This window comes from Muscardinus avellanarius (genome assembly GCF_963383645.1).
Source record: "Muscardinus avellanarius genome assembly, chromosome: 15".
Taxonomy (NCBI): Eukaryota; Metazoa; Chordata; class Mammalia; order Rodentia; family Gliridae; genus Muscardinus; species Muscardinus avellanarius.
Window position 1 is genome coordinate 6,761,018 of NC_137801.1, and position 19,963 is coordinate 6,780,980.

The window sequence follows — 19,963 nt, forward strand, 5'->3', positions numbered from 1 at the left end:
GATGTTGAGGTCCAAGGCCCAGTTGCACTGGTTATGATACTGAGTACAGCACGACATCTCCCTGGACCCTGCTTCTCCAGCTCAAGGGACATAACCCTGTCTACCTCCAAGTGTTGTTTTCAGAGTCAAACGAGCCCGGGTAGTTATGTGATCCTGTTGAACACTGAGTACCAGCAAAGGTTAATGTTAGAACCGCCTTGAATAACAATATTGGCGGTCCTCCTCGACCCTGCTGATTCTCTAACAAGCATTGCTGATCTGTGTTAGAGGATGAAGAAGAAAAACAAAATTTTTTTTTTTTTTTTGCGGGTCTGAGGATGGAACCCAGGGGCATTCAATCTCCGAGCTACACCCCCTGCCCTATTTTTTTTTTATTCCTTTTAATTTGAAACAGGGTCTCATTAAGTTGCAGAGGGCCTCACTAGTGAGCTTGAGACTGTCTGCGAACCGTGATCCTCCAGTCTCAGCCTCCTGAATGCTGGGATTACAAGCATGCACCACCACGCCCAGCTAAGAAAAAATTTTAATTTGAGATAAAGATTTTGTCCTCATGACAGAACAATAATAACAACAACAACAAAAAAAACCCCGGGGAGGTGGAAAGTTTATTATTTGAGTCTGTGACGTCCCTGGCACTGTTTGGGAGCCCTTTCACAAAAGCCAACAAAATCCTTAATAATTGAAATGATCATCCCGTAGTCCGGAGCTGAGGAAACCTAGGCTCAGAGGTTAAATGACGTTCCTAAGTCCCAGGGCTGGAGGGAGGGTGGAGATCCTGCATCCTTCCCTCCCACACCCTTTCTCCAGAGTGGAAAGACTTTCATCTCACGTTAGCAAAAGCATGAGGTGCCGTGACTCTGGTGAACTGGGTGGGACAAGCGTCAGGTCTCAGAGCACCGAGGCTCCGCCATTATCTCCGAGTACCTGGGATGTCTCTTCCGTGTAGGCCGTTTCATCAGGGCTGAAGCCCCTGAATGTGATGTGCCCCACGAATGGCTGGCTGCCAGGCAGTGATGATTCCCCAGCACTTGAAGATTCAGAACCGTTCCTGCCCTCCTAACCTTTAAAAGGGGGAAGCTATCCATCAAGTGTCCACGCGCCCAGCACTGAGGTTCAGAAGCACATGAACTCCACAAGAGCTAAAAGTCTTTTCATCATTTTGTACAAGGAGAAACTGAGGACTGAGAGTGATGTAGACTGCTCAAGAGAAAAATAAGAAGCTGACCCGGAATTTTTGTTTTTGTTTTGTTTTTGGTGGTGGTACTGTGGATTGAAGCCAGGGGCATTTTACTGAGCCAGGCACCCCCAAGGCCCATTTTATTTATTTATTTATTTTATTTGGAAACAGGGTCTCACTAAATTGCTAAGGCTGATCTCTAACTTACAACCCTCTTGTTTCAACCCCCCAAGTGTTGGGAGTAGAGGCCTGTGCCACCACGCCCAGCTCTGACCTGGAATTTGAAGCCAGATCTGCTTGACTTAAAGTTCTTCTTTAAAATCAGGTAGAACTAAATCAACTACAAGGCAGCACAGTTAACTGGCGGCGAGCAGTTTAGTAGGGGGACAGCAGAAGCATCCCAGTACTTGGGAGGCTGAAGAAAGGAGGATCACAGGTTCAAAAAATATAAAAATAAATAGGTCTGGGAGTGTAGTCCGGAGATAGAAGGGCTTCCAGGAACCCCAGTACCACCAAATAAATAAATAAATAAATAAATAAATAAATAAATAAATAAATATTGGGTGGTGCAAGCTGGGTGTGGTGGCACATGCTTGTAATCCCAGCATTTGGGAGGCTGAGACAGGAGAATTGCGGTTGGAGGACAGCCTCAGCTACTTAGTGAGGTCCTTTGCAACTCAGTGAAACCCTGTTTCAAAATAAAGAATAAAAAATAGGGCAGGGTTGTACCTCGGAGGTTGAATGTCCCTGGATTCTATCCCCAGACCCGCAAAAAAAAAAAAAAAAATGGGTGCAGCTGGGCATGGCGGCACATGCCTGTAAATCCCAGAATTTGGGAGGCTGAGACAAGAGGATTGCTTTTTTTTTTTTTTTTTTTTTTGTGGCACTGGGGTTCCTAGAAACCCTTCTACCTCTGGGCTATACTTCCAGACCTATTTTTATATTTTTATTTGAAAACGGTCTCTTAAGCCAGCAAGGCTGGCTTCGAACCTGCGTGATCCTACTGTCTCCGCCTCTCAAGCACGGGGATTGCAAGCGTGCGCCACCACGTCCGGCCGGATCGCACTTTTAATGCCATCCTCAGCAACATAGTGAACCCAGGGGCCTTTTAACTCCGGGCTACACTCCCAGACCTATTTTATATTTTATTTGGAAACAGGGTCTCTTAAGCCAGCTGAGGCTGGCTTCAAACCTGCGCGATCCTCCTGTCTCAGCCTCCCAAGCGCGGGGATTACAAGCGTGCGCCACCACGCCCGGATCTTGCACCCAATTTTTAAAGTACAGGTTTCTATGTGCTGATATGAAAATGGTTTAAAACTTAAGAAGGAAAAAGAATGAGCTGTAGAGGACTGTGCACACTATGAATCCCATTTGTGTAAGAAATCATATGGAGCTGGGCATGGTGGCACACGCTTGTAATCCCCGCGCTTGGGAGGCTGAGACAGGAGGATCATGCAGGTTCGAAGCCAGCCTCAGCTGGCTTAAGAGACCCTGTTTCCAAATAAAATATAAAAATAGGTCTGGGAGTGTAGTCCGGAGGTAGAAGGCCCCTGGGTTCCATCCCCAGTACCACCACCACCACCAAAAAAAAAAAAAAAATCATATGCATGCTTACACATATGTAGAAAATATCTGGAAATGTACACAGAACTGTTATTCCTGGTTTTCTGGGTTTTCTAGGGATGGGGGCTGGAGGAAACTATTTGTGCTCTATGCCGTCTGTATCAGTGTCTTCCTTTCTTTGTACCTTTTCTTACTTAGTTTCTTTTTTATTCTTTTGCTTAAATGGTGAGCAGGCACTATTTTTATATTTAAAAATATTACACTGGGCGTGGTGGCGCACACTTGTAATTCCAGTATTCAGGAGGCTGAGACAGGAGGATCGCGGTTCTCGGACAGCCTCAGATACTTAGTGAAGCTCTCTGCAACTTAGTGAGACCCTGTTTCAAAATAAAGAATAAAAAAATAGGGCAGGAGGTGTAGCTCAGAGGTAGAATGCCCCTGGGTTCCACCCCCAGAACTGCAAAAAAATTAATTATTTAATTAATTAATTAAAGAAGGTATTGCCAATAGTTCACAGATAAGGTTTTAACCTCAGAAAACTATAAGAAGTAAATAATTCTAGCTAGGAATAATGATGCACACCTCTAATCCCAGTATTTGGGAGGCTGAGACAGGAGGATTGCAGGTTCAAATACAGCTTTGGCTATTTAGCGAGGCTCTCAGCAACCTAATGAGACCCTGTTTCTAAATAAGAAATAAAATCAGGCTGGGGATGTGGCTTGGAGGTAGAATGCCTCTGGGCTCAACAATCCCCAATACAAAAAACAAAGGGGGGGGGAAGAAAGAAAGAAAGAAAGAATTCTATATCCAAATAAGATCCACTTTTTTTTTGTTGTTTTGTTTTGAAACAGGGTCTCTCTAAGTTGCTTAGGGCTTCCCTAAATTATTGAGGCTGACCTTGAATCTACAACCTTCCTGTCTCAGCCTCCTAAATGCTGAGATTACAAGCATGCAGCACCATGCCTGGCTCTTTCTGGTTTCCTGGGCTGACAATTCTTCATTCTCCCCCTATTAATTTGGTGCATATCCTGTAGCAGGCACTGGGCTCAACGCACCAGAGCTCTCACCCTCTGCTACCAAGGGTTATCTAAATCAGCCCCAGAGTGGGCTCGGAGGTACCAGCTAGAGGGCAGACTCGCTCGCTCCTTGTAGAGGACTATCTCTTGGATATTTCCCACGTGCATACCGGGCACTGGGGATGTAACAAGTGGTGCAGTCCTAGCCCTCTCTGGAAAAGCTAACACCATGCTGGAGACAGACCCAAAGAGAAACTCACACATGACAAGCAGAACACCGCCCGTGTGGTACCGAGGTGTGCAGGAGCACTGTGGGGGACACTGGGCGCCTCCCGGGTCTAAAGGGGCTGGCGGGCCACTGGAGGGACGGGGAATCCTGGGTCTGCAAGTGGAGCATGCCGAGTGCCAGCACCAAGAGCAGGAGGAGGAATGGAGGCTGGCGGCTCTGAGCGGCAGCAGCAAGGCCAGGCCATGCCACCGAGGGCTTGAACCTTACCACGAGTACACTGGAGTGACGTGGAATTTGTGTACATATATGTATACTGGGGGTTCAACCTCTGAGAGACACTCCCAGTCCTTTATATTTTTATTTATTTATTTATTTTTGGTGGTACTGGGGTTCCTGGAAACCCTTCTACCTCCGGGCTACACTCCCAGTCCTATTTTATATATTTTTTTTACTTGGAAACAGGGTCTCTTAAGCAAGGGAGGCTGGCTCAGAACCTGCGCGATCCTCCTGTCTCCGCCTCCCAAGCGTGGGGATTACAAGCTTGAGCCACCACGCCCGGCTCCTTTTTATTTTTTATTTTGAAAATAGGGTCTTGCTAAGTTGCTGAGGGTCTGGCTAAGTTGCGAGGCTGGCCCAGATCCTGCCATCTTCCTGTCTTAGCTTCCCCAACATCGGGATTCCAGGCATGCACTACTGAGCCCACTGATCCTGTGTTTTATAAAGGTCACTCTGGCCACGGCGTGAAGACAGATAAGAGGAGGAAGAGGAAAAGACAGGAGAGGGGACCTTATTTATTTCACTCGTCCCTCCCTCCCAAGCCACTCTGAGGAGGATTCACCATGTCTACAGGCCTCCTGTCCTGTTTTTAACGCTTTTCCATTTTCTTTTCTTTTTTTTTTTTTTTGTGGTACTGAAGGTGGAACCCAGAGGTTTTCTACCTCCGGGCTATACTCCCAGACCTATTTTTATATTTTATTTGGAAACAGGGTCTCGCTAAGTTGCTGAGAGCCTCCCTAAGTAGCTGAGGCTGGCTTCGAACCTGTGCGATCCTCCTGTCTCAGCCTCCTAAGTGCGGGGATTTACAAGCGTGCGCCACCACGCCCGGCTAACACTTCTCTTAAATTAGCTCACTTTTAAAATATAATTTAAGGAGAAAACAAGTGGGAGAAAAGAACAGGATCACGGCTCCAGTGTTGTGCCAGGGCTAAAGGACAGAGCCCGGAGAGGCCGTGAGAAGTGGGTGTGTGGCTGCCAGCCTGGGTCCCAGGGACCTGGAGCAGATGAGGGGCAGCTGGTGCTGAGCAGAGGCCGGGCGACCTCACGTGACCAGCGACGCTCCCGAATCCTGATTTCAGCCTCTTCCCTGGGCCTCCCTCCCAGCTCAGCGGCAACCTTCCTGCCTCTTCTCCTCAGCTTCGGCGTTGCGGGCTCCAGGACCCAGGGTGGACCCTTCCTCGTCGCTGCTTCGATTCATCCCATCCCAAAGCTTTAAACGTCATCTGTATGCCTCTGACGACCGCCCCAGGGTCAAGCTTTGGCCCAGACATTTTGCCTGGACTCGTCTCCTATCCAGCTCTTTACCTGACACAGCGACACGGATCACGGATAAACCTTGAACTTACTGCATGCGCCCCAAACAGGACTCCTGTCCTCCCGCAAAATACCTACGCCCGTTTCCACAGATGGCAAATCACGCCTTCCAGTTGCTCAACTGAAAACCTTAACTCTTAAATCCGCACCCCATACCCAAATGTCAGGAAATCCTGCTGCTCTGCCTTCACGACCGTTTACCTAGAATTCACTTCTCATCAGATCTCTCTTCCAACCTGGGCTTCTCTATAGTTAGCTTTTTCTTGTATTGTGGCAGTCACCTCCTACTTGGCCCTCTACCACTGGGCAACCAGATTATTATTTATTTTATTTTGGTACTGGGCATTCTACCTTCAAGCTATATCCCCAGTCCCTATTTTATTTGTTTTTGCTTTTTTTTTTTTTCCGGTACTGGGGATGGAACTCACAGGCATTCTTCCTCTGAGCGACACCCCAAGCCCTATTTTTTATTCTTTATTTTTAAAACAGGGTCTCACTGAGTTGCAAAGGGCCTCACTAAGTAGCTGAGGCTGTTCGTGAACCATGATTCTCCTGTCTCAGCCTCCCAAATGGATTACAAATATGCGCCACCATGCATGACTCAGATTATTTTATTATTATTATTATTATTATTATTAATTATTATGTGTGGTACTGGGGGTGGAACCCAGGGACTTTTCTACCTCTGGGCTATACTCTCAGACCTATTTTATATTTTATTTAGAAACAGGGTCTCACTAAGTTGCTGAGAGCCTCACTAAGTAGCTGAGGCTGGCTTTGAATCTGTGATCCTCCTGTCTCAGCCTCCCAAACATTGGGATTACAAATGTGCACCACCACGCCCGGCCTTCAGATTATTTTTAAAACATGAGCGAGACCTGTCACTGCCTTACTCCATACCCTCTAATGCTTCCCCATCTCGGTGTAAAACCTAAAGTCCAGCCAGGCCTGGTGGCGCACGCTTTTAATCTCAGTACTTGGGAGGCTGAGACAGGAGGATCACACAGGTTCTTGTCCAGCCTCAGCTACTTAGTGAGGCTCTCAGCAACTTAGTGAGACCCTGTTTCAAAACAGAGAATAAAAAGTAGGGCCAGGGGTGTAGCTCTAAGGTTGATGCCTGGGTTCCATCCCCAGACCCGCCAGAACCAAAAAACAAACAAAAACACCTAAAGTCCACAGAGAAACCTGCAGGACTCTACACAATCCGCTTTCCTCCTCCATTATCACTCTGTGCCCTCCAGCCATACTGATCTCCCTGTCCAGGGAATGCAGCAGTGTGCCCCACTCCAACACAGAGCTGCGCCTCTGCCTAGGCTCCTTCCCTTCCACCCCAAGCTCCTTCCTGGCTCCCTCGAGTCTTTGAAACCTGGACTTCGCCCATCACTCCCTGTCCACCTCAGAGCTCGCTGCTTCTTAACGTACGCTGACTGTCATTCAACTAGGAAGCTGGAGGAAGCAGGGATTTTGTCTGTTCTGCCCGCCGCCCTAGCCTATCTGGGCTGGTGCCAGGCATGTGGCGGGCCTCTCGGGGAGCTCCAGCTGGGCACCACGGCCTGGTGGAAGGGGTGGCCGTGAGCGAGCCTGCACTGGGCAGCTGGGAGGTGCAGCATGGGTGAACTGAGTCCGCGGAAGGAGTCCGGGGAAGGCTGAAGCCCAGATGGGGATGTAAGAAGCCAAGGGTGAGCAGAGCCGGGAAGGCTGGTGGGCACCCGGGCAGAGGAGGCAGCTCGGGTGAGGCCCCTGTGCCACTCCGCAGGCACCCACGCCGCCATTCCCTGGGAAGCAACGCGTCAGGGCAGTGGATTTCCCATGCCCTGTCTCAGAGTGGACAATATGGAATGGACGAGTAGGAACACTCTACAACCAGGCCCCTGCGCAAGGCGCAGGGAAGAGAAATTTCGGTGATCTTTCTCGGATAACAGCCAGGGGCTCCAAGAAGAGAGCGGAGGCGAGGCTTGGGAGGCTGGCAGAGGGGTCTGGGTAGGGCGGGGGCGCCTTGGCCCCGCGAGGCACCTGCGACCCGCGGGGCGGGAGCGCGCGCGGAGGAGGCTCCACCCGCCGGGCCTGCGGAGGGGGCGCGCGGGCGGGCGGGCCCAGCTGGACGCTCTCGGTGGGCGAGCGGAGGGCGGCGAGCGGGCGTCGAAGCCGCAGGGCGCCGGCGCCACTCCAGGGCAGGCGCCGACCGCCGCGAGCTCGGCGCGCCACCCGCAGCGCCGAGGGGCGGGGCGTGCCGGCCCCGCCCACCGCCGCGGCCCCGCCCGGGGCCCGCCCACCAGCCAATCAAGCGGCGCGACCGGGCTCCCGGCCCTCGAGGCCCCGCCCCGGGCCGGCGCGCCGCCAGCCAATGGGCGGCCGAGCCTGGCGCCCAGTGCGCGCAGCCCGCGCGGAGCCGGCTCAGAGCGAGAAAAGCGAACCCAACCCGTCGGGGCCGCCGCTCCGGACCCGCCAGCCGCCGCCGCCGCCGCCGCCGCCTCCTCCCCCCGGATCGGGTGTACTGTCCCAACCCGAAAGTCCAGTTCTGCGGCCCGGCACGGCGAGGAGCGCGATGTCACAGGACTACGACAAGTGAGTGAGGCGGGAGGCCGGCGCCGGCCGGGCGGGCGGGCCGAGGGTCGGGCGGCCGGGCCGCACCTGCCGCGAGGAGCCCCGCGCGCGGGAGGCCGAGGGCGGCCGAGCCCGGCCGGCCGGCGCCCCTTCGTCTGGCCCGAGCCCGCGGGGACCCTCGTGCGGAGCCGAGGCCGGGAGCCCGGCGGCCGTCTCCCCGCGGCCGTGCCCCCGCCGCGGAGCGATGGAGGGGAGGTCGAGGGCCGGGCGGCCGGCGCTGCCCTCCCCGGCCGGCCTGATGAGAAAACTGCCGTGGGTGTTCTCCCGCCGCTTGCATCATTGATGGTAATTACAGATTGCTGTGCTTTTAATGCCCGAGAATATCAAGAGGACGAAACCGAAATCAGGGTGATAAGCTGGGAAGTATGAACGAATGAATAGCCCCCCCCTTTTTTTTTTAATTTGGAAATGGGGATTTAAATGTAAGGCGCTAATGCGTTGATGTGAGACCGTAGGGGGCTAGTGTGAGGGATGCGGTTCTGAGTTTTACTTGCAACTTTTCTGTCAATAGGAAACTGTTCCGAATTTCTTAACTCCCCGCCCTTAATTTTTATAAGATGACCCTTGCCACACTACCCCAGGTAGGACATGAATAAAAACCTCGTTTATAAAAAAAGAAAAAGAAAAAAAAAAAAAAAGAACTCGTACTAAGCCAGCAACTAAATCCAGAGCAGATAGTTTCCTAATTAAGGATCGTTTTAAGTGTGTCTTTTTCTGGATGAGGTTAGTTATTATGTATGGAGTAACTAAAAGAGATTAATCTTGAGTGTCAGAAAATGCAGTTAAATTAGTGCTTATTTCTGAAGCCTGAGAGATCACTGATGAAGGGTTTAAGTCTCATTTGAAAGTCCTGATGAGCAGGTCGGGCCTAACCACAGCTTGATGGCCTTGAACAAGTGGATTTAGAAAGGCCACTGCTCTCATGTTTATTTTTTGACTTACAGTTCAGATAAGACAAAATTTCCTAAATTAACATTTTGGCCTTTGGCACACTCTGGAAATATAAAACACCTTCAGGGTGATTATGGGCAGGAAGACATTTGAAAAATATTTATTTTCTTGATGCTTGTACAAATTTGGGACGGGAGTGGGTGAAGGGAAGCTGAAAAACTAGCATTACGGGAATTGAACGAGCCCAGTACCGTCATAGTCTTGTGGAAGTAGCTATTAGGCTATTAATAATAGCTTAGCAGCACACCAGGAAATCTCCCAAGGGGCGCTGGTTCCGTAGCTGAGGCAGCCTGGACATGGTGGCTCAGGGAGTGCCACTTTGTGTATTTCTTTATTTTCTTAAAATTTGAGATCCGCATAGACAGTCCTCTCCATTTTAAAACAAACTTTGAACAGCCAGTGGTATTTGTGGCATAATAGCACACCGCCTCCTGACTCTTACAAATGAAAGCTTTCAGGATTGTGTTCCTAAATATGAGGGAAGACGTGAGTTCAGAAATAACACTTCCATTTGATGAGATAAATTAAATTGCTGGGTTTTTTTTTTTCTCCCCTTTCCAAAATTGTTCTCCTTTTTTTCAAACACACACACACACACACACACACACACACACACACACACACAATTTTTTAAAAGGGCTTGGGTGACTGCCAAATCTTAACCTTTGTTGATTACTCGAAAAGATAGTCAGTCTTTCTACATTCACTTTTAGAAAAGGTAGGTCACCTTTAGGCCATTTACATATTTCATTTGTGTGTTGCAATGAGAACTGATCCTTAATTTGCTTGCTAGAATACCAATAGCATAGAGCAGTTCCACATGTTTACAATTTAGTTTTCACCGTAAAAACGGCTTCATTTTGCTAAAGTTGGTATTCAGTTTTTTCTCTTTATTGACTTACTAAATACTACAGACCGAATAGTTTTTGAGTCTGTTTATATTTCAAATTTTTGGAATCAGTTATGTTTACTTTAATCTTTTAAATCTTCTTTATGGCTTCACTAAGATCACAGTTGATTTTTCTGGATTTTTTCCCACCCAACTACATTGTTAACATGTAACAATTCTTGCACAATGTGGAAAACTAGTAAAGATTTTATTTATTTGGTGGTGGTGGGGTCCTGGGAACTGAACCCATGCATGCTAGGCAAACACTCTACCACTGATGTATCTACACTTAGCCTTTTTTTTTTTTTTTTTTTTTGTAGTGCTGAGTATAGAATCCAGGGCTTAGTATGCTTGGCAAGCATCCTGCCACTGAGCTACACCCCCAGCCTGCTAGTAAAGATTTTTATAAACAGATAGCCTCACCTTTTTTTTTTTTTTTTTTTGGCGGTACCGAGCTATACCCCCAGCCCTATTTTTTATTCTTTATTTTGAAACAGGGTCTCACTGAGTTGCAGAGGCCCTCACTAAGTAGCTGAGGCTGTCTGTGATACTCCTATCCCAACCTCCCAAATGCTGGGATTACAACTATGCGCCACCATGCCTGGCTTCCTCACCTTTTTTTAAAATTTCTTTTTATTCAATGGCTTCATTTCTTGTAGGTTCTTGAGCGTTTATCTCTAAGATAAACAGTTAACTCGCATGCCAGAAAATTATGCTTCTTTATTGATTTATAGTCCCCTTTGGCCACATTCCATGCTCAATCTGCTGGTAATCAGTAGACTATTTTAACTTTCTCATATACCCGCGAGGATTGGACGACATATAATCTTTCTAGCCCTCCCCCCTGCTCCTGCTTTTCGGAAGGAGGTGTTTGAAGGCACAGCATCAGCAGAAGCAGAGGGAAGTGACGTGCATTGGCACGAATGCTTAGGAAGCGGTGCAGTCCTGATTGTGTTGAAAGAGTAGTGTTCTTTATTATGCCTTGCTGTGTCTTTGTGTCTGTCTATGTAAAATGTTTTATAGCTTGGCATTTACTTGGAGATTTTTTTTCCCAAATACTATGTCCTGGATTCCATGTGTAGGTCAACTGGCAGCTTCCATGCCTCCTGTGTGACCCTGGAACTTGGTTTTGCCTCTTGGTCTTGTCTTGATCACTGATGAAATGATAGGAAAGGAATTAGCTGTTTGGTTCTTTAAAAAAATAGAGTGTGCTGCCTCGCAGAAGAAAAGTATAAAATTTCTTTTTCCCCCCTCCTCTAAAGCAAACGGCCAGTGTTGGTTCTTCAGAATGAAGCACTTTACCCGCAGCGGCGCTCCTACACCAGCGAGGATGAAGCCTGGAAGTCTTTCCTGGAAAACCCGCTCACTGCGGCCACCAAAGCGATGATGAGCATCAATGGAGACGAAGACAGCGCAGCCGCGCTGGGCTTGCTCTACGACTACTACAAGGTAGGCTGGCGCTCTTTAAAACCCTCAGCCACAGGCCCCGGCGCCCTTGATTCAGCAGCGTATAAAACAGTCATTTGCTGGTGGAGCGTTTGCTGGCTGCTTCTGTAGTGACTATAAATAGTTTAATGAGTACTTTGACTTAGTGTGCTTCAAAGCTGAACATCTACAACCGTAGAATCAAAGGGCTGTTTTAAAAACGTGTGAAGTAGCCAGCTGTTCTGCTGTCTGAGAGGGGAGACTGCTATAAAAGACGGCGGTGGATGTGTCTTCCTGGATTTGAACGCTGCACCAAGGATGGCTCCTGGTGCCATGGAGAGTGGGCAGAGCCCATTTACCTGTGCCCCACCTTTATTCCTATGTAGTCAGGTGACTGTGTTTTCTGTGTTATTAAGATAAGTGTTATTATAGAGCCTTTGATTTGATTTGATCGTAGGATTCATGAAAACGTAAATCTTTTTTTTTTTTTTACTATGGGAACTTCTAATTCTAAGATCAGAGTACGTTGCCTGTTTGCAGATATGTGGATTAGTCCTAGTCAGATGCCGTCTCTAGCATGCTTGCAGTGTGACACGGTTCTTGTGGTGTGGAAAGGATGTACCTGTCTGTCTCGGCGTCCTCGTGTCCTCCTAACGCAGCTTCCGTTTACTGATGTCCTGTGTCGTGCTGGACCTGCTGCGCTGTGTATCACCTCTCCCTCCCTGGGCCTGCAACTCGGACCTGTGCAGCTGCAATGGCAGCCCTGGCCTGTGCCCGCCCAAACTGTCCTCTCTGGTGCAGCATGCTCTCTGCGGGGACGTGCTTGCCTCTGCATTCCCCTCGGCATTCTCTTTCCAACCAAAGCAGATACTTGCATATGGCTAGTAAGAGTTTACAACACAATTTAAAATAGTCACTAAGTTGAAGTGCAACTTGCCGGGTGGGGGGTGTATCTCATTTCCAAGTGGAACTTATCTGTAGTCAACGTACTGTTGCCACCGCCTTTATAAAGACCAGGACTCTGGGTGTGGTGGCGCATGCTTATAATCATAGTACTTGGGAGGCTGAGACAGGAGGACCGCAGGTTTGAAGCCAGCCTTGATGACTTAGCAAGGCCCTCGCAAGTTAGTTTTATTTCCAAATAAGAAATAAAATCAAACTGGGGGTTTAGCTCACAGGTAGAATGCTCCTGGGTTCAATCCCCAGTGCTACTAAAAAAAAAAATCTCAGAAACTTTTTTTGGGTGGAACCGAGAACCTAGCATTACTCTACCACTGAGCTACACCCCTGGCCCTAAGAAACTTCTGCTGATGGTGTCTCCTTGTGGGGGTGTGGGGGGTGTGCACAATTGTCATCTTTTTGTTTTGAGAACTTTCAGACTAGCAGAAACTTTAAAATAAAGGAATAATCAAATCCTAAAGACCTTTACTTAGTCTAAGCAATCACTGGTCTTTTATTATATTCTGGCTTTGTGTTCTTTCCTGAATATAAAAGACAAAGGAGGAAAAAAAGCAAAGATGATGATTGGATTACCAAACTTGGGATGAGACCTGAATATATGTCTTTTCTTTTTTTCGGTGGTACTGGGGATGGAACCCTTCTACCTCCGGGCTACAGTCCCAGGCCTATTTTATATTTTATTTGGAAACAGGGTCTCTTAAGCCAGCGCGGCTGGCTTCGAACCTGCGCAATCCTCCTGTGTCCGCCTCCCAAGTGCGGGGGATGACAAGTGTGTGCCGCCACGCCCGGCTTTTTTTTTCTTCTAATTTTTTTGAACTTGGAATTGGACTTAGGACTTCACACATGCTAGGTAAGAGCTCTACCACTGAGCCACATCCTTAAGCTGCCCTTTCTGGCCTCAAGTTTGGGATCCTTCTGCTTCCTGTAATCCCTTGAGGCTGGAATTACAGATGTGTGCTATTGCACCCTCCTTAAGGTCATTTTCTTTTTTGATGAAGTATTAAATTATTTTAAGTTCTTTGGTGTGAGCATCAGTCATGTTTACATGGTGACTTTGGTAAAGCTTTACAAGCACGCTTAATATGTGACATAATAAGTTGTTTTGTCCTGAGTGATGAAACGTGAGAGCAGAATTCTATTGAAAACCACTTTCAAGCACTAGTAACTTTAGAGTACATGCTGGGGGGAAGTGTAAGTTGGCCTGGTGTCTGCAGTATGCTCGCTGACGTTGCCCTGCATTTCTTGGCAAAGCAAGGAGGAGTCAAAAGAGGAATGCAACGAGCCGAGTTAGGTCTGTCCTTGGGGTGGTGGCCACGTGAGTCCCAAAGCATCCAGAGACCTCTCGGGTGAAGCCAGCATTTGGATCTGAAGGAGGGATCGTACCAGGCCATCCTTTTGGCTTTGTTTCTGGGCGGGGGCGGGGGGGGGGGCAGCTGGCAGGCTGAAAGAGCTCCTTGCACCTCAGTCCTTCCTTCTCTGTTAGGTTGGGTAGACAAGTGGGTGAGACCAGCCCAGAGATTTTTCTTTTAAGAAATGAAACCTATATTCCATTGATGAAGTAAATTTGCGATGGCCTGAGTTTATTTCGCAACTAAATTTCACAACTAAATAACAGTGCTTTTAACTCACCAGATTGTAAACTCCCCGAGGGCAAAGGCATTCTTCTTCATTGTGTCTCCCAGAGTCTGGTAATTGGTAGGCAATCAGGAGATGAGCAAATGATTGAATTTGGTGAAAAATAACAGGCTCTTTCTTTGGGTGAGAACTGATTGATTTTCACATGTGTTCATGTACAAGGTTCCGAGAGAGAGGCGGTCATCGACAGTGAAGCCAGAGATTGAACACCCTGAGCCCGATCATAGTAAAAGGTAATGCTTACTGCATCATATTGAAAAGAGAAGAATAAAAGCATTTTCAGACGCAATCAGAGAAGAGGAATAGTGTAAGCCCGTCTGCATCCATGACCAGCTTCAGGACCTGTCAACATAAATTTTCTTGTATAAGCTGTTCTTCCCTCTTCTTTAACTTTAAAAACAATTTTTATTAATTTTTTTTTGTTAGAGTATTTTGAAGCAAATTCTAAACACCCTGATTATTATGGCTATATCTAATTGTTGTTTTTTGTTTTGGGTTTTTTATTTTTGCAGTACTAGAGATGGAACCCAGGGGCATTCTACCTCGGAACTACACCCCTAGCCCTATTTTTTTATTCTTTATTTTGAAACAAGGTCTCACTGAGTTTCGAGAGCCTCACTAAGTAGCTGAGGCTTAGAGAACTGCGATCCTCCTGTCTCAGCCTCCCAGATGCTGGGATACCAAGTGTGTGCCACCACGCCCAGCTCTATGTCTAGTTTTGTGGGGTTTTTTTTCCCACTATGACAAAGCCTTAATGAAAAATTTTCTAGCTTGCTGTCTCTGCCTCTTTTCTCTTACTTTAGGATAAATTTCTGTGAGTGAATTTATGGTTGAGCATTTGAACCGTTTTATTGGTCTTAAAATATATCAAATTGCCCATTTGCTTTTTATCTTTGTTTTCAGCCTGTAAGATTTTAGAGTTATTTATTTATTTATTTTACTGGGGATGGAATCCATGGGGCCTTCTACCTTTGAATTACACGTAACCTCAGCATTATTTTCTTTAATTTGAAACGGGTCTCACTAAGTTGCAGAGCCTAACCATGAGCCTGTGATCCTCCTTTCTCAGCCTCCCAAGTACTGGGATTGCAAGTGTGCACCATCCAGCCTGGCTTCGGGGGGCTTTAAAAGTGCATTTAAACGCTGAGCATGGAGGTCGTAACCCAGAACTTGGGAGGCCAAGACAGGAGGATCATCATGCAGGCTCAGAAGCCTGGTGAGGCCCAGCAGCTCAGTGAGGCCCAGCAGCTCAGTGAGGCCCAGCAACTCAGTGAGGCCCAGCAACTCAGTGAGACCTGGCTTTCAAATAAAAACAAAAGCCGGGCGTGGTGGGCACGCTTGTAATCCCCGTGCTTGGGAAGCAGAGACAGGAGGATCGCGCAGGTTCAAAGCCAGCCGTGCTGGCTTAAGAGACCCTGTTTCCAAATAAAAAAGTATAAAAATAGGTCTGGGAGTGTAGCCCGGAGGTAGAAGGGCTTCCAGGAATCCCAGTACCACCAAAAAATAAAAAAATAAAAAAATCAAATAAAAAACAAAATAGGGCTGGGAGTATAGTTCAGTGTTAGAATGCCCCTGGGTCAAGCCTCAACAACACACACACACACACACACACACCCCAAAATAAATTTTTTTTCTCATTAGCCAAGCATGGTATGGTTGTGCATGTCTACAATTCCACTACTTGGGAGGCTGAGAGAAGGACTGCATGTCCAAAGCTAGTTTCAACAATTTTGTGAGGTTCTCAAACTTTGTGACACCCAGTTTCCAAATAAAAAATAAAATAGGGTTAGGTGTATAGCTTGGAGGTAGAATGCCCTGAGTTCAATCCTCAGCAAAACACACACACACACACACACACACACACACACACACACACACACAGAAATAGGATTGGGAGTGTGACGTGGAGGTAGAGTGCCCTCAGTTCAGTCCCCGGTAACACACATACACTTCATATTTACTCATTAGAAATCATTGTATGTTACCCAGAATACTTATTAAACTAAACTTAGTTTATGTAAAGCATCTACTGATGCAGTGTAATATTACTGTTTTTGGTGTAAGTGAAAACCAAATAGCATCCCCACTGGGCCACGCGGAGGTCAGGTAACGCTGGCCCGGACTTCTTGCGCACCTCTGTGCCAGGTGTTATTCCCTGCAACCCTGGGCCTTTCTTCCATCTCAGTCATTGAGAGGCTAGACGTTGTTTACCCCCACTTTTCAGATGAGCAGAGATGGAGTGATGTGCTCAAATGACACAGGATTTGAACCCAGGCAGATGGCAAACTCTTAGGTCTGCACTTTAACCCCAATGATTAGATGATTGTAGCTTCAGCCTTACAGCAAAATAAGAGACTTTTTATTGGGATTATTGAAAATAAAGCTTAGGCTAGGCACAGTGGCACATACCTGTGTAATCCCAACAAGAGGGTGAGATAGGAGGATCACAGGTTTGAGGCCAGCCTCAGCAACTTACTGAGACCCTCAGCAACTTAGGGAGACCCTGTTTTAAAATAAAAGTAAGTAAATAATAAGGGCTTGAAGGTAGAATGCCCCTGGTTTAATCAGAAAGGAGGAAGGAAGGCAGATAGCTTAGGAGAGCTCTGAATCCTCAGTATTTAAAATGAAATTTTACTTCCTTTATTTTACTTGACCTTTAACTACAAAGTCTTTTTACCTTCTCTAATAATAGCAGTTGTGCCATTTTCTGTTTCTTCTCTACCATGTTAATATCAGTGGTAAGCAATGGTCTAGCATGTGTAAAGCTTTGGGTTTGATCCTAGCACCACTGCAAAAAACAAAGAGAACTTTATCAGTGTTGAGATTAAAAATGGTTTTCTTTTTTTTTTTTCTTAAAGAAACAGCATACCAAATGTGAACGAGCAGCCCCTCATTTCTACTGGAGAAAACAGAGTGCAAGTACTGAAAAATGTGCCCTTTAACATTGTCCTTCCTCATGGCAACCAAGTAGGCATTGATAAGAGAGGCCATCTGACAGCTCCTGATACAACAGTCACTGTCTCCATAGCAACAATGCCTACCCACTCCATCAAGACTGAAATCCAGCCCCATGGCTTCGCTGTGGGAATCCCCCCGGCAGTGTACCATCCTGAGCCCACTGAGCGCGTGGTGATTTTTGACCGGAATCTCAATACTGACCAGTTCAGCTCTGGTGCTCAGCCCCCAAACGCTCAGCGGAGAACTCCAGACTCCACCTTCTCCGAGACCTTCAAGGAGGGTGTTCAGGAGGTACAGGAAACAAAAACATCTTCCTAAGACGCCTGTGTGTTTGCATAAGTATTGGGTTCCACCTTTTTCTTGTTATGTAAGCTTGAAACTCAGCCTGAAATGAATGGATTAGGAATAAAAGATGTTTTTTTTAAGAGAAAAGGCCCATGGGTATAATTTGTAAGCTAAGCCTATAAATCCAGAAATTACGATCAAGTGCACATGGCTAATCTTTTCAGCAGCTGAGTTAGCAATTGTGATTTCAGTTCAATGATTTGTTGGAGAGAGAGTGAGCAAGGGAGCCCTGTGCCTGCTCTTCTGCTGACCGCAGAAATTCAGTCTGTTTGCAGCTTTTGTCCTAGGCCCAAGAAAGCTCCCTGCAACTGGCCTTAATATACACAGTTTATCCAGGGTTTGCCGGGCGCTTCTTGGCTGGTCGTGCTGTCATAGTGTGACAGGTGACAGATGCATCTTGTGCGAGGTATAAATTAACTCCAAATAGTTCTGAGGGGTCATGGTCATGCATGTCTCGCTCAGCTAAAAGTTAGGGATTTATAGTGTTTGAGACTGGCTTTTGGGCCCCAGTGTGGGAAATAGCGTCTGTCTCTGTTTATGGGGTTAGAAGTAAACTGTATCCTTTTCCAAGAAAAGGCATCAGGTCATCTGGTCAGTGGTGCAAACTCAACCCCCAGACCTCAGGACATTTTGGCTGCAGCTGAATAGAATTGGAGTGTGTGGGAAAGATGGAAAATGGCATTAATAGGTCACAAGCACTTTGTGGAAATATGTGTGTACGCAGATTGTCAAGTAGATATTTTCTTTTTTTTATAATTTTCTTTTTAAAATTTAATTGTTATGAAGCTGGGCGTGGTGGCGCACGCTTGTAATCCCAGCATTCGGGAGGCTGAGACCGGAGGATCACGGTTCGCGGACAGCCTCAGCTACTTAGCGAGGCCCTCTGCAACTCAGTGAGACCCTGTTTCAAAATAAAGAATAAAAAGTAGGGCAGGGGGTGTAGCTCGGAGGTCAAATGCCCCTGAGTTCCATCCCCAAACCCGCAAAAAGTAAATTAAATAAAATTTAATTGTTTTATAAATATATCTGAAAATGACTATTGAATGGATAGTGGGTTGCTGTAAGCCACACACTTACGCGGTACCAGACCTTGGTCTTTAGTAACCATGATAACAGTTAAATGGTTGTGGCTTATTGCATTGATATTTCAGGTTTTCTTCCCCTCGGATCTCAGTCTGCGGATGCCTGGCATGAATTCAGAGGACTATGTATTTGACAGTGTTTCTGGGTAATCGTTGTCTTTTAATTTGATTTTTAATTTTCAGCATCTGTGGTCTCTTCCCTTTCTGTTACCTTGATACTGACCAATCAGAGGTGGCTTTGGCAGGCTTTCTCCTTCATCTGACTGCTGCCTGCGGCCTGATCCTGGGTAGAGGACATTGGTTGCGGTGCATTTAATTTGGGGCCCTTTGGACTCTTTCCAATTTCCTCGGCTCCTGGTGTTGGTGCTTCTCTTCCTTGGCTTCTTCCTTCTGTGATGTAGGATGGAATCTCTAGAGAGGCTGGGAGTGAACTAGGTTGATGCAGCTCCTTCTGTTTCTAGTAAAGTTTAGTGTTTAGTTGGCTGAAACTTTAGGAGCAACAAAAGGTTTTGTTTTTTGTTTTGTTTTGTTTTTGCTGTATTGGGAATGGAACCCAGGGGCATTCTACTTCAGAGCTACACCCCTAGCCCTATTATTTTTATTCTTTTATTCTGAAACAGGGTTGCACTAAGTTTCAAAGGGCCTCACTAAGTAGCTGAGGCTGTCCGCAAACCGCGATCCTTCTATCTCAGTTACCCAAATGCTGGGATTACAAATGTGTGCCATCATGCCTGGCTAAAACCTGGGTTTTTTTTTTTTATTAGCCTTGCTAATGATAAAATAAATAATGGTAGCATCTATTTAACCTCACAAAACTCCATCCCATTCTAGGAATATGAATATTTTCCAGGATTAGGAACATATATAAATAGCTTGGGGCATTTTTGTTTTGATTATTTTGGAGCCTAGGATTTTATTCTATTATTTTATTTTTTTTAACGTGTGTTATATTTTGCAATTTTTTAAAATTTCTTAAAGTCTAGGATTTTGTAGGAATTGAGACTTAATATAAGACTTGCCTCAAAGTGCGGGTGTCACAAACTCAAATGCCTTTGGGCTTGGAGTAGGCAAAGTCAGTAGACTTATGGAGCCAGTCAGAGAGTAAAGACATCAGGCTTCATGGGCCATAGAGTCTCTAGGATTTTGCAGCTACCCAGCTCTGCCGCCGTAGCTGCAGATGCATAAACAGACAGTGTGGCTGTCTTCTTTTTTTTTTTGCAGGTCTGGGGATGGAACCCAGGGACATTCAACCTCCGAGCTATACCCCCTGCTCTATTTTTTATTCTTTATTTTGAAACAGAGTCTCACTAAGTTGCAGAGGGCCTCACTAAGTAGCTGAGGCTGTCCATGAACTGCGATCCTCCCGTCTCAGCCTCCCGAATGCTGGGATTACAAGCGTGCGCCACCACGCCCGGCTAGTGTGGCTGTCTTCTAATGAAACTTTATTTACTATTTACAAAGATAAGTGTAACTTGCTGACCTCTGGCTTAAGAAGGTCATTAAGGTGCATGTCTGAGGGTGGTGTAAGGTAACAGGAAA

The 19,963-nt window shown here is 46.8% G+C and overlaps 1 protein-coding gene across 1 annotated transcript in view; it reads left to right on the forward strand.

Annotated features, from left to right (window-relative positions):
- Positions 1 to 7,919: 7,919 nt before the first annotated feature.
- GRHL1 (grainyhead like transcription factor 1) overlaps positions 7,920 to 19,963 on the forward strand; it is a gene marked incomplete at both ends in the record, with an annotated part of 48,379 nt that continues 36,335 nt past the window's right edge. Inside the window, 8 exon segments of the mRNA XM_080711577.1 lie at positions 7,920 to 7,967; positions 7,969 to 8,025; positions 8,028 to 8,109; positions 8,112 to 8,140; positions 11,307 to 11,468; positions 14,202 to 14,272; positions 16,898 to 17,288; positions 18,494 to 18,570. Of these exon segments, the coding sequence (XP_080567703.1) occupies positions 7,920 to 7,967; positions 7,969 to 8,025; positions 8,028 to 8,109; positions 8,112 to 8,140; positions 11,307 to 11,468; positions 14,202 to 14,272; positions 16,898 to 17,288; positions 18,494 to 18,570 (917 nt within the window).